At 37.6% G+C, this 15089-nt stretch overlaps 1 protein-coding gene across 2 annotated transcripts; it reads right to left on the reverse strand.

The window, feature by feature from the left end:
* Nucleotides 1-79: 79 nt before the first annotated feature.
* stard7 (StAR-related lipid transfer (START) domain containing 7) lies at nt 80-6342 on the reverse strand. Of its 2 annotated transcripts, XM_046860866.1 has the most exons (9): nt 6219-6342; nt 5378-6119; nt 4749-4909; nt 4610-4659; nt 4366-4476; nt 3394-3476; nt 3208-3307; nt 2863-2947; nt 80-1778 (listed from the first exon to the last, which is right to left on the reverse strand). In XM_046860866.1, exons 2-9 carry the CDS (start codon nt 5821-5823, stop codon nt 1612-1614), a joined length of 1203 nt encoding a protein of 400 aa, XP_046716822.1. In that variant the 5' UTR covers nt 5824-6119; nt 6219-6342; the 3' UTR covers nt 80-1611. The 2 variants fall into 2 exon arrangements, with proteins under 2 accessions (XP_046716822.1, XP_046716821.1); XM_046860865.1 differs by having other exon boundaries at nt 5378-6332.
* Nucleotides 6343-15089: the final 8747 nt, after the last annotated feature.

Here is a 15089-nt window from a genome sequence, read left to right on the forward strand (position 1 = left end):
TTATCATGTCCATGTTTTAATTGCAATTTAGTTGCTATTACATCTAATTGTAAGTGCTAAAAATAAATGTATTGTATGCTCCTTATTATGGTGTTTATTTACATCAGAAACTGTAGAGATGAAGCTGTACAATCATAAATGCCTGGTTGTAATAATGCATGTCCATATACAATGATCTCAGCAATCTGAAATTAAGCATTCGTAGCATTAGTGCTTGTACTTGACTACTTAGAAGTAAACACTCCCAGAGGCTGATACCTCGTCCTACAGCCAATCAACTGAAAGCTTCTCGTGTTTAGCAGTGATAAGCCCAGACACCGATAACAACCTCATCGAAAATAACCAGACACAATAACATTCTAGCACACAGGAAGTGTAATGTGCTAGAATGGACGCTGCGGTCGCTAGGACACGTCTTCAACTTCCTCAAAAAGAGTTGCTTTGTGTGCGAGTGTGTTTGTGTGTTTATGGGTGCCTGTTAACGCCTATGTTGTGAAATGAAAAGCGAGAAATGTAAGACGTGTGTATTGCAGAGTTTTTCGAACCCAAGCCTCTTCTCCAGGCAGAAAGGATTTACATTCAGGATGTTTCGCAGGTAGCGGAAAATACGCCTGACATTTTTCGATGACCAGTGTGTGCAGAAGTTTGCATCTCAACAATTAAAAAACATTGAATTCAAGGAAAGAAAAAGGAAACAAAGGAAAATTTTATCCTGAAGAACAATGTTCGAAAATGGTGTGATCTGAAGAAGGCAGTGTTTGCTATGTGGCACAGTTAGGACTGGTTTAGAGGTTAGAGAATATATATTTAAATACACCGCAAGACAAACATTTATATTTAGGTAGATTTTTTTTTGTTACAGGAAACAAGTCTGTATTGTAAATAAATGAACCTGCCCTAAAAGTATACAAACTTCTGCACTCAATCGAACACTTTGTTGACTGTGTTGACTGACATATTTGTACGTTCTTTACACAATGGAAACGTCATAGCTGTAAAACACTGTAAGGTCACTGCATATTGTGTAAAAGAAATGTGTATATTTTTCGAACACGGACATGATCGCAATCATGTCACCACTAAAGTCTGGGTGAAAGGAAGGCAAATTGAGAACGTGAATTCGGACGGCTGCTAGCTTGGCAAGATCGCTGTTCCACTACGGCATTTTATTTATTCGTATTTATCCTTTCTTTTCCTGATAAGTAGTTTGGGGGAAGTAAAAATACTCAGGAGCAACAAACACACAGTTGAGGGGGTATACAAGCAAAAAAAGAAAAAAAAAAAAACATCTTTACCAGGTTCCTGATCTCACAGTGAGAAACACACACACACACACACACAGTTTTGGCAGCAGCAGTAGCAGCAGTGTGGTTCTGATTCTCATTTGCTGTCTGCAGGTTCACACTAAGAGGCGAGGCAAGGTGAGGCAAAGCCCTCTTTTTATTTCTCTCTCTCTCTCTCTCTCTCTCTCTCTCTCTTTCTTTCGCTCCCTCCCCCCCTCCCCAACCTTGCCGCTTGTCACGGCCTCATTGTGAATCGAACCCCGAGATCTCTTAGGTTTATTTTTTAAATTCCTGCCTCTATACCATCTGCCAGAGTTTTTTTTCCCGTTCAGGCGTAAATATGGGATGATCCTGCTGCATGCGAATCTTCCTCCAGCCTCTCAGAAGACGCCTGCTGCACCTGCTTCGTAACGCCGACATAGTCGTGAACGCCAACTTCGTGGTTCTTTGCTCGGAGAGCAGCCGTGTGCAGCTTCTCCAGGAAATCAGGCATGCCTGAAATGGAATAAATAAATATTATATTATATATATATATATAAAAATAATAAAAAAAAGACAAAAAAAAAAATTTATAAAGCCTCAAAACAGAAATGAAGCAATAAATGATTATAGAAAAATTATATATATATATATATATATATATATATATATATATATATATATATATATATATATATATATATATATATACACACACATACTTTTTTTTTTTAGGGGGAAAATTTTCCTTCACTTGAACTAGGAGACCCAAACATGTTCTAGCAAGACAATGCCGCTGTGCACAAAGCCAGCTCAATGAAGATATGCTTTAAATGGGTTGGAGTGGAAGAGCTCCTGCTATAGAGCTCTGAACCCAACCATATTAAACTGCAGTCCAGACCTTCACACCTCACTTACATCCGTACCTGACATTTCTAACAGCCTTTTGGCTGAATGAATCTCCACAAGCATGTGAAATCTAACGTTCAAAAAGCACAAACAGGAATTGTATGTCAAGGTGTCCACAAACTAGTCTACATTGTTAAATGGATTAATAAAGGAAAAAGAGATATGGACAGATACAAGAGCAATAGACTGAGGGAAACAAAAACTAATAAAATAATTAAATGTAGATAGAAGAGATGGAAATAAAGAGAAGATAGAAATACAAGATAGAAGATAGAAAGATCAAGAAAAATCAAGATGAATATGAGAATAGAAAGAAAAGGTAAGATATCAAAATAAAGGAAGGTCTTTCAAGAGGTTTAATAAAAGGTAGATATAAAGAAAACCAAAGATTAATAATTAATATAGACAGACACCACCAAAGAAAAGCAAAGAAAAAGCCTAAGGCTAAGAGGGGGATAAGTAATAAATCTTTTAAAAATTTAAAACAATGATAAAAAAAAAATAATAAAAATAAAGAGAAACAATGAGTAATAATGAAAGAAAAAACAGCAGAAAATAATCAGAGTGTAGAGTTAAATGTATCTTATGGCAGTAAAGGACATGATTTCAGGCAAATCTTAAAATAAAATACTTTTAAAAATCACACACACACACACACACACACACACACCCACACACACCCACCACTCACCACTCGACACCATCCAGCTCAGGCAGTAACGAGGGAAAACTGTCTGAGGGTCGTCACTGTACGTCAACAGATAGTCAAATCCATTCTGAGGAAACATGAGCAACAAATCACACTATCAGATACACAGACACAAGTAAAATACAGTCAATATATACAGCTTATATACAGACACAAGAGATAAACTGAACAGACAGACAGGCAATTTACAGGACATATGACAGAAAAACAGACAATGAAATAAATAAATAAATAAATAAATAAATAAATAAATAAATAAATAAAAGGAAAGACAAAGTAATAGATATGGTAGGTGATAGAGGAGAAAGATATAAACACTTCTCTCACCTCATCGAAGGACTTGTGGGGCCGGATGACCATCCTTGAGCGATAGGAGTGAACTCGGACAAACTCCTGTGTCTCAGGAATGGCAGGATGCTCCACAGCTCTAAAACACACACACCACACACTCGAAACAGTGTAGATGCTGATGCACAAAATCACGTCTAGCGTCATCACAGAGAAAACACTCACCTGGACACCAGGACCATCAGGTTGTTCTCTACATCCACTTCGTAGCGGCGCACATACACGTAGTCTCGGGAGTACATCGGATACTGTGCAGAGAAAACCAAATTTCAGACATGCAATAACCTGAACGAAGGGAGTGTGAGAAAAAAAGATTCCCTGCCTATTCCCTGTATCGTGTGTTATTTAGCATAAAAGTTTTGGAAGATCTTCTTCTGCTTCTGTGTGATCTCCACCCTTTATGAACACCTTTGGGATGCATTGGAACACTAACTGATGGAACACTAAGGATGGATTGGACTGTAGTTAATGTCAACAGTCTCCTACACTGACTCAGGAATACAGATCGCTTCTGATCATCATTAGTGCACCCCGCAACATTGTATATGTGCTACAAATGGACATTCGGTGCAACCCAGATGAGGATGGGTTCCCTCTTGAATCTGGTTCCTCTCAAGGTTTCTTCCTTATGCCATCTCAGGGAGTTTTTCCTTGCCACAGTCGTCACCGGCTTGCTAATCAGGGACAAACTTACACTTATAAAGAACATATTCACTTTTAATCACCACATTATCTGTGTCAAGCTGCTTTGAGACAATGATTATTGTTAAAAGCACTATACAAATAAAAATAAATTTAATTGAATTAACTGCAGCCCGGGCCTCTTCACCTCACCTACATCAGCACCTGATGTCAAAATCTACACTATTACTCTGTTACAGCAAATGGACAGTAAACACTGATGTATATAAAAGTAAATTTGTATACATATACATACAAATTCGTATACATATATAATGTATGTGCCATTCTGTTACTCTATGTCCTTTGATAAAAAGACACAAAAGGTTACGATAAACTGAAAAGTTTCCAGACATAATATAAAACATTAAGCTCCAGCTATAACAGGTAAGTTTAAAAAAAAAAATGATGTGTGAAATTAAAAACTACACCATACAAAGAGGTTTCTTGTCTTACAGGGAAATGTGTGGCCCAGTGAACAACCTCTGAGCCTGTGTTCAGGTCCCGGTCCACCACTTCCAGTTTGATCACCAGTGCATCCCACTTCTTTCTGTATTCAGTGTCCAACTGGAGCAGAGGCAAACACACAGAGGCATCTAAACTTAACTCACATCCGGAAAGGTCACGACTATAAACAAAACCACACGAGATGATCATCTTTTAGGTGATGTGTGTTTTAATGAATAAAGAAGCAAAGTACCTGAACGTTGAAAAACTGTCTGGGAGTGACATCAGTGTAGGAACCGAATACTAGAAGAGAGGATGTGGTAAAGAAGAAAATCAGAATTTTAGTGTCAATTTCTTTCATTTACGGTGACAGGCTCATTAGTGATGCTCACCTCTGTACTCAAAAAGATGACTTCCTTCAACTGGTCTCTTCCACACTTTAAAGGTCTTTTTCTCCATTACGATTTCCCAGCCACTCTCAGCCTGAACACTCGCCTTTCCTGAAGAGGCCTGCTGCTTTACAGCTTCCAGAGCCTGGAGCTCCCATGCACACCTAACACACACATACACACACCTTGGGGTCAAACTAAAACAGGTAAATCAGAAAAGAGGAAGGGACATAAAACAGGAGCAAAAAAGACTAGAAAACAAAGAAAGAAAAAAGGGCTATATGAAGAAAAGGAAATGAGAAAGCTAAAGAAATGAAAGGAGAAAGGAAGGAAGATAAGGAAAATTGAAAATAGAGGGAAAGAAGAGAAATACTTTTAGAGAAAACTGCAAAAAAAGAAAAGAAAAAGGAAGGGTGTTAGTGAGCAAGGAGTGAGAAGAAAAACAGAATGAGAAAAAAAAACAAAAAACCCAAAGAAAGAATAAGAGAGATGGAGAAGACCGAGTGACAGAGAAAAGAAAGTAAGAAAAAAAAGAAAGAAAGACAGGCCAGTATAAAAAGCAGGGCTTCAATAAGGATGAGGCAGGTGAACTCCATCTAGCTGGAGAAACTTGTACAGCTTTTAGAACCAACCTCCTCATCTCATCGTCTTTGATCTTCTCATCCTCCAAGAGGAAAAGCCCAGCAAGGGCGGCCAGCAGTTTGCCAGTCGGGGCTTGTTTGTTCTGCAGCTGGCGCCAAATGCTGCCCACCAGCGTCCACCTGCTCCTCTCAGAGTACAGGTTCGAGTAGAGCTCTGCGATCTGCAAAGCTCGCCTCAGCCTCTGCCCGGTCACAAAGCCGCAGTGGTCAGCCAGGATGGACAGCAGCCCTTCTCGCTTCCTCTTCGCAGGAACGGTCTCAGCAAAGCCTCTTTCTGCTCTCTTGAGCCATGTGAAGAAAGACTGGAACCATGCAGGAGCCTCAGACCTGCCATGTGGTGCTGCTCCACTGCTGTGTCTGAGAGCAGGTGTGCCATGCAGACGAGCAGCACGAGCACTGATGCTGCACAGAGGAACACACTGGACGGACTTGAACATATCTGGTGCAAGCGTGTGTCTTTCTTTAAAGAGTTGCAGGGATCACAATGCTTTGAGGATTTCCCCAGATTGGCCAGATTCCCAGATAGGATTATGGAAAGCTAGCATGCAATGTCAAACATGTATATCACACGTATGAATGCATAAACAGCCCCGTGTCCTGCATACAATTACAGATTCAATTCTAATTCACGGTTTCACTTTTCAGAAGTTGCTCCGATCATCCAGAATTAATCCAGAATGTTACAGGAGGTGTGAACACTTTGACATTAGCTAACTAGCTAGCCCCCTGGACACTGCGAAAACCCAAACAGGAAGTGCTTTAACGATACAAAGCAATGCAGCAATATTTTGCATTAAAGTTAATTAAATTTAATAGTATTCGTTCCTCTCACCGTTTTCACCTACTACTTTTAATCCTAACTCTTCACTCCCGCTGTCCTCATGCTCTCAGAGGCAGCGCACGTTTGCCTCCATATTGTCACACTCAAACGGTACCCTAAAGAATCCCATTGGTCCACTCGAGTGTCTGTCAACTTCACGCACGGAACGTGCTTTCAAGCACCGCCTACACATCGTTTCGACGATGCTGATTGGATCTTTCAGCTCACGGTCACATTTCCAGGAAGTGTGCGTACTGCACTGTTTATCAGCACTAGCATTCTGCATGTGTCCTTATTTAAATCGTTTTAAAAGGTTATTACACTGACCAGAAGAAATCATTGCTATTAATTATTGGACAAATAAAGAAAACTTTATTTATAACATATATAAATAATTGTTAATAAATAAGTGTTAATGTTTTACTGGTAGAACTACTGCAAGTGACATGTGAAGGTTAAAAGGTCAAACACTGTACACAGTGTATTACCTTTATGTCAAAATGCATTGTTTTATGATGCTTTATCCATGGTCAGGATTGAGATGGATCTAGAGCTTATATCAGAAACATTGGGTATTAGGTGAGGACACGTTCTGCATGGGATGCCAGTCCATTGCATTGCATCATACACACCACACATTCAAACACTCACTCACGTCTAGGGCAGTTGAGAGTCATTAATTCACCTAATGGAATGTTTTGGGAAGTGGGATTCAGCCAGAGAACCAGAAGAAAACCCACTCAAACAAGGGAACAACATGTGAAACTCAAGATAAACAGTAGCTCGGGCCCAAGGGTGAGCCAGGGAGCATTTAGGTCCAATTAAAGGAACTGTGGGATATATTTGCATTTTTCACAGTTTTCACTATATGACTATGGGTTTGCAAAGTGTTAACTGCATGTTTAGAATTTTTCTTTAAAAGGCCCTCTTGGCATTGTGATATGTGTTCATAATTGTTCCGGTAATAATTTGTTTGAACAGACACAAGTATGTTATATAGTGTTACGAACCACATCAGCAGATTTGTTTGAGACACTGAACTCAACACAGCCACAGGAGCCAAATGTGTTATGATTTACACATGGATGACAATTAAAAGGAACAAATGCTGGTTCTGGCTGGTTTGGCTTCACTCATTCCTCTAAGCCTAACCATTGCTGCAGTTCTTCTGAGTGATGAAGCCTTTCTATACTGCTTCTATGCGTGTGGTCTCTCTTCCAGGATGATCCTGCCACCATCCACAGGGTGCTATGGCTCACTGAATGGCCTTAATGAGGACAAAATTATGTAAATCATGTACCATGGCTTTTTTATTGGGCCAATGTCTGAGACACATGCATGTTTCTTTTGTCCACATGCACCAACCCTGGTGCATACACAAGGATTGAACAGGGAATGACTCAAAGAAATTGGACAGATGAGTGCAAATTGGACATTTTTTGGCTCTACAGAAAAACATATGTAAGACAGAGAACAGGAGAGAAGATGTTAGCAGACTGCCTCACACCCACAGTCAAACATGGAGGTGGAAGCTTAACGATTTGGGGTTGCTTTGGAGCAGGGAAGGTTGGAGACATATTCCGGGTAAAAGAAAAAAACATGACAACCATTCCATACTTCAACACCATGCAATTCCGTGTGGGCTGCAGCTGGAGTCAGCTGGAATCACCGCACCTAGATCCTATTGAAGTGCTATGGGATGAACTGGATCGCAAGAACGAAATCTCCAGCTAGTAAAGAACACCTTTGGCAAGTTTTACAAAAGGCATAACAAAGTATCTTAGCTAAATGTTTGGAGAAATGCGAATAGTGTGTAAAGCTGGTATTGATGCTAAGGGGGGATTTATTTATGAAAATAAAGTGCAACATCTATACATTTATATATTTGCTTAGTCAATGTAAATTTTCATACCGTTACGTTACCTAGTTTGTTGCATCTGAACAGAAGAAACATGCATGTGTCTCTCTAAAACCATAAAAGTTGACTAAGTGTTTCCAAATTTCTGCATTATTTGTTATTTTTATATCTCTCTTACAAATGAGTTTCCTGCATATAGTGTTTTTTAAATGTTATTTATATGTAGCATCATGTAATATGTCATTAAAACAAATATGTGGTAGGGTTAGATTGAGATTAAATAGGGGAACTGTTAAACTCTTCTTCTTAAATAAAGGATTTGCAAGTGTTGGCCATTTAAGGCAGAGCCACAGCATGTGGAACTACATAATACAGTAAAAACTCATAGCAAATTGTTTTGGACGAGCGATATTTTAAATTGACCACCAGGAGGCGCCCTTTTTCTTTCTGTTTACTACAGTTCAGGTGAGCTCAGTTGTTTCTCGTGTAAACTGAACATGAATTTAGCAAAGTACAGGTGCATCTCAATAAATTTAAATTTCATTAAAAAGTTTATTTATTTTAGTAATTCAATACAGAAAGTGAAACTCGTATATTATATACATTCATCACACAGACATATATTTCAAGTGTTTATTTCTTGGCTCACAATTAACAAAAACCCACCAATTCACTATCAAATCCATTCAATCTAAAAGAAATTTGAATACTTCATAAGACCAATCAAAAAAACATTTTTGGTAAATTGTTGGCCTTCTGAAAAGTATGTCCATTTACTGTATATGCACTCAATACTTTGTAGGGGCTCCTTTTGCTTCAATTACCGCCTCAATTCGGCATGACATGGAGGTGATCGGTCTGTGGCACTGCTGAGGTGGTATGGAAGTGCAGGTTTTTTTTGACAGTGGCCTTCAGCTCATTTGCATTTTTTGACCTCTTGTTTCTCATTTTCCTCTTGACAATACCACATAGATTCTCTATGGGGTTCAGATCTGGTGAGTATGCTGGCCAGTCAAGCACACCAACACAATGGTCATTTAACCAACTTTTGGTGCTTTTGGCAGTGTGGGCAGGAGCCAAATCCTGCTGGAAAATGAAATCAGCATCTCCATAAAGCTGGTCAGCAGAGGGAAACATGAAGTGCTCTTAAGCTTCCTGGTAGACAGCTGTGCTGACCTTGGACTTGATAAAACACAGTGGACCAACACCAGCAGATGACATGACTCCCCAAACCACCACTAACTGTACAAACTTTACACTGGCCCTCAAGCAACTTATGTGCCTCTCCTCTCTTCTTCCAGACTGTGGGACCTTGATTTCCAAATAAAATGCAAAACATTCTTTGCTTTTTACTGAAAAGACGACTTTGGCCCACTGAGCAACAGTCCAGTCCTTTTTGTCCTTTGCCCAGGTAAGTCACCTCTGACGTTGTCTCTGGTTAAGGAGCAGCTCGACACGAGGAACGCGTCAAAACTTTCCATTAATGTGCTTGGATACAGCAGTCTGTGAACAGCAGCTTCTATAGCGATTAACCTTTTGTCTCTTACCCTCCATGTGCAGGGTGTCAATGATCGTCTTCTGGACAACTGTCGAGTCAGCAGTCTTCCCCATGATTGTGTAGCCTTAACCAGACTGAGACACAATTTGAAGGCTCAGGAAACCTTTGCAGGTGTTTGGATTTAATGAGCTGATTAGAGTGTGACACCACGAGCCTCCGAGATTGAACTTTTTCACAATATTCTAATTTTCTGAGACACCAAATTTTGGGTTTTCATTAGCTGTAAGCCATAATCATCAAAATTTAAAGAAATAAACACTTGAAATATATCAGTATGTGTGTGATGAATCTATACAATATAAAAGTGTCACTTTTTATATTAAATTACTAAAATAAATCAACTTTTTAATGATATTCTCATTTATTGAGATGCACCTGTGGTAGAGCAAGAAACAGAAATGTGCTATAATGTGGAAATGTGGGCTCTTTCAGATGCATTCTAAACCAGAATATTTTACCTAATCTTACCCTAAACCTGTCACGAGAATTTGTGAATTAATTAATTAATCAGTTAAGATTTTTTCGAACCAGTCATTTGACCTAATATGTAATAATCTGCTAATAATCACACACAAGATCTTTAATTTTTCTGTATTGCATGGTGTATTTAGGGAGCCTGTCCGGGTACATTTTGTACTGCTTATCAAAGAGTACAGCAGGAACACCCCAGACACAGTGATACACACACACACACACACACACACATACACAGATAACCTTATGTCAGACATGTGCATGAGGCTGAAATTTCAAGAGAACTCCAAAGACCTGATCCTTGTCTTCGGTCAATGTTTGATATTTTAAAGGCACTGGTGTAAATGTTAATATTACAGTTTTTTTTAGTTGCTTTGGAGCATTTCTCGAATCATCCATAATACTCGCAAATCAATAAGTGCATTTCTCAAAACAATTTGTACAAGCAGCACAACACATTGGATTTCTTGCACAAGCCTGTACTTTTCTCAAAATCCTCAGTTCAGCTCTTAAAAGTAAGTATTTGTGTCAATGAACATCTCATTCAGATCAGAATGAAAAGTCTTTCAGTCCTTGTTCATAAACAAAATCATCAAAATGTTTAGTCGTGTTGTCAGTATGATGGCGCACAGTTTCAGGATTTCTTGATATAAACTATGTTTTGGATCACAGTGACTGAAAATGCACAAAATGTGACTTATTTCTGTATGTTATCTATGAATTTCAGCAGCACAGATTCATTTATATGATTAAACAAATTATTTACAATGATTGCAAGAGACTGGACAGAATTCACACTTCTACTTTCCTGTACAAGTGTTGGTTTGTTTTTTATTTGTTCATCTATTTTCAGAATTTATACTATGTTTTGCTCTGTCTGTATTCACTCTCCAACTGAAGGTTTACAAGATTCACATTTGACCTGTTTTAGAGAACTAGTTGATTATTGGTTGATCTGATGCTATACACTCGTCATTAGTGACATTCAACAACAACAACTTTCTTTCGGCTTCTCCCATTAGGGGTCACCACAGCGGATCATCCGCATGTTTTTATTTGGCACATGTTTTTACGCTGGATGCCCTTCCTAACGCAACCCTCCCCATTTATTCGGGCTTGGGACCGGCACTAACCCTAATGGCTGGGGTTGGTTCCCGGACCCACATCCTAACCACTAGACCACCAGGGAACCTTTAGTGACATTCAAGATCTGCACAATTCATCAATTTAAGTCACAATAACAAAAAAAAAAAGTTTAATAGAAATTTTACATGAGAGATGATGACAACTGGTTTAACCATTTCACATTTAATGACTTATGCAATGAAATGATGCTGAGATGTTTTGGGGGTTAAAACTAATCAAGTGAAACCAGTATATTTATGATCAACATGATATATAACATGAATATATTTTGATCAACATGAACACAAACAACTGATAATGTAGGAAACAGCAGACACTTGTACACAATCAATTAAATTAATGTACAAAAGCATTCACAATTTGATCAAATCAAAAAGAAAAGTTCTTATGGTCAGCACAAATGACTAAATGATGTGGAGGTTGAACAAGTAGTTTCGAGAATTTCATTTTTGATCTGAGAAACTTTCCAAAGGAACTGAGAAAAACTCTAATACTAATGTCTGCTTTATAAAGTTCAGTGGAAAATGTTCTCACTGACTCAAGGTAATTGTTAACTGTTGTGTTAATAATCATTAAAAACAAATTCTGCTTGTTTAAAGGCACATCCTGTTTTTGCTGGAAAATATTTTATGCAAGTTTATGCAAGAATTGGATTATATATGATTAGTATTCTAAAGTATATAAACATGAAAAAAATCCTTATCTGTGAGTTCACTGAAACCCTGAAATTAGGAGGAAATGTGTTAAGAACTTTATGTAACAACTTATGCAGTCTGCATAACATTACAGTGTGTCTTGAATATGTGCTATTAAATATTAAATAAATATTATTTTCACTATATTTTTTATGTAATAAAAATTATTCTTTTTGTTTTTTACAGAATTTACATTTATAGATATTACATTAATAAATAACAATTTCTGGTGTGTTTTTGTAGACACACACACACACACACACACACACACACACACACACACACACACACACATATATATATATATATATATACAGTACAGACCAAAAGTTTGGACACACCTTATCATTCAAACAGTTCACTTTATTTTCATGACTATGACGGAACTTTATTTTTCAGGGCTATTTGACCAAGAAGGAGAGTGATGGGGTGCTGCGCCAGATGACCTGGCCTCCACAGTCACCGGACCTGAACTCAATCGAGATGGTTTAGGGGTGAGCTGGACCGCAGAGTGAAGGCAAAAGGGCCAACAAGTGCCAAGCATCTCTCGGGGAACTCCTTCAAGACTGTTGGAAGACCATTTCAGGTGACTACCTCTTGAAGCTCATCAAGAGAATGCCAAGAGTGTGCAAAGCAGTAATCAAAGCAAAAGGTGGCTACTTTGAAGAACCTAGAATATGACATTTTTCAGTTGTTTCACACTTTTTTGTTATGTATATAATTCCATATATAATTCCACATGTGTTAATTCATAGTTCTGATGCCTTCAGTGTGAATCTACAATTTTCATAGTCATGAAAATAAAGAAAACTCTTTGAATGAGAAGGTGTGTCCAAACTTTTGGGCTGTACTATATATATATATACAGGACCATGTATTTCTGATTAGCCAGGTTGTTGTTTTCACTATGCACTTAAGCAGGACCCCATACCCCTAATCTACGAGGTTATATAAGCTTTATAATTGTAAGTTGCTCTGGATAAGGACGTACATGTAAATGCATATAATGCAGTGCAGTATTAATATGAAATATACAAGATGTGGAGAATTGTATAATGAAATCTCTGTATCAGTTTGTATTGTATCAGTGTATACACTATATGTTTTTACCCTTATTTTTAGATCATAGGAAATCTATTCTTCTATGTCAAAAAGTGTATTTGGTGTTATAGATGAAAGAAAAATGGATTCTGTAGCCAAGAAAATATTTTCAGATCCACAATAATAACACATACAGAGAACTTTTCTGATTCCTCATTGTTAGTTCCCGTGAAAGCAGTAGGATCTCACCCATATCTAAAATCCCACTTTAAGTCCCTAGCCACCATAAACAATCATTTAGTGTAAACTAGATATTTTGTATATATTTTATAAGATACACACTACAGATTACAATGGATCAACTGTGGTATTTATGATAATCATGGTTATTAAACTCTGAACTATAATACTACAATAATATTGTGGTTATTATACAAAAGGATTTTGTTAAAAATTCCTACCGTAGGTAGCAATGTAGTTAAAAAAGACAGCTTGATATACAGTGGGGCAAAAAAGTATTTAGTCAGCCACCAATTGTGCAAGTTCTCCCACTTAAAAAGATGAGAGGCCTGTAATTTTCATCATAGGTACACTTCAACTATGAGAGACAAAATGAGAAAAAAAAATCCAGGAAGTCACATTGTCTGATTTTTAAAGAATTTATTTGCAAATTATGGTGGAAAATAAGTATTTAAAAATACAAAAATGACAGTCTTCTCGCATCTTTTTAAGTGGGAGAACTTGCACAATTGGTTGCTGACTAAATACTTTTTTGCCCAACTGTATATGATGTGGAGAAAAAAAAAAACATAATTTAACCATTTTCCCCCAACTTACTGTGATCAAAGCTACTGTAAGTATGAAACAAATCATGAAGGGACATGCTGTTATAGAAAAATAATCAACAACTCAAAGTTAAGTGTACAAATTTTAATAACTGGAAAGGAACATACTCTTAAAGCAAAGAGTACAATTCTTATATTTATTTAAAGGACAGTGCCATAATTACTCATTAAATTATCCTGATGATTAACATGAACCATTTCCTGTTATCACTTATGTTATAGCAGCTAAAAGCTGTTCCTTCACCAGTCACTCATGCAGTCATAACACAAAATAAAAAAATATATATAGTTGTTACTGAGAAACCCTGAAATGCAAAATTTCTCCATTCTGAAATGTTTTGAATTGATAAAAAATGTAAGCTTACAGCTATAACACATGATTTTTAAATGTGTTAAATATATTTGTTTAGGCAGGAACAAGAATTTATTAGAGCAAAGGCAACATTCCCAGTAAATACTTTTTTTCTGCTATTTAGTCCATCCCAGTTGTGTTTAGAGAGAAAACAGAGAAACCACAGTAATAGTAAACAGTCTTACCATCATACCCACTGAAAAAACATGTTTACAAACAGTGGTTTCCTTTTGTGCCCCAAAAAACAATAGATACATCCTGTAATTCCAGGTTTTAGTAATGAGTTTGAGACAGATATTGTGACAGACAATATAGAAAAATGCATTCTTGTGAGATAATGTTTGTAACTAAGCGAAAGTGTTTACTGAGAGTGTCAGGTAAATGTTCTACTGTGTAGTCTGAAGCTATTCAGAGCTACTAATGTGTACTGTCTGGGGCTATTTTTGCTTAAGCATAGAGAAACTGATGGCAAGGTTTTAGCAGACCAGTCGATGTGGGTAGAGCATGTGCGCTGATAGGAAGGCCAAAAGGGAGGGACAAAGTCTGGTGTCTTTTGGCTGACAGGATCCTGAATTTGACTGTGTCCAGCACGAATCAACCGTCCTGTAACTCAGTTTATAGTTTAACCATGAATTTCAGATAAACTGAGGTGTTCTGAGAGGTGTTTCTTTTTTGAATAGGTTTATAGTGAACCAGCGTTAGTGTTACAGCTGATGTAAGAAGAAAATATGTCCGGATGGAAAGGCTGAGTGGCAGGGAAAACGTCCGGTACAGAAAAAAAAAAAAGGAAAGAACAGAAAAGATCAACTGTCCCTTGACTTGGTTTAAAGTTTAACAGTACTCAGTATTTCTGAGTGGTTTAATGGAAGCATGTGCACCCTATGGTAAACAATTTAATAAATACAACTATTCAA

This window comes from Silurus meridionalis, chromosome 11, assembly GCF_014805685.1.
Source record: "Silurus meridionalis isolate SWU-2019-XX chromosome 11, ASM1480568v1, whole genome shotgun sequence".
In the NCBI taxonomy this organism is placed as follows: domain Eukaryota; kingdom Metazoa; phylum Chordata; class Actinopteri; order Siluriformes; family Siluridae; genus Silurus; species Silurus meridionalis.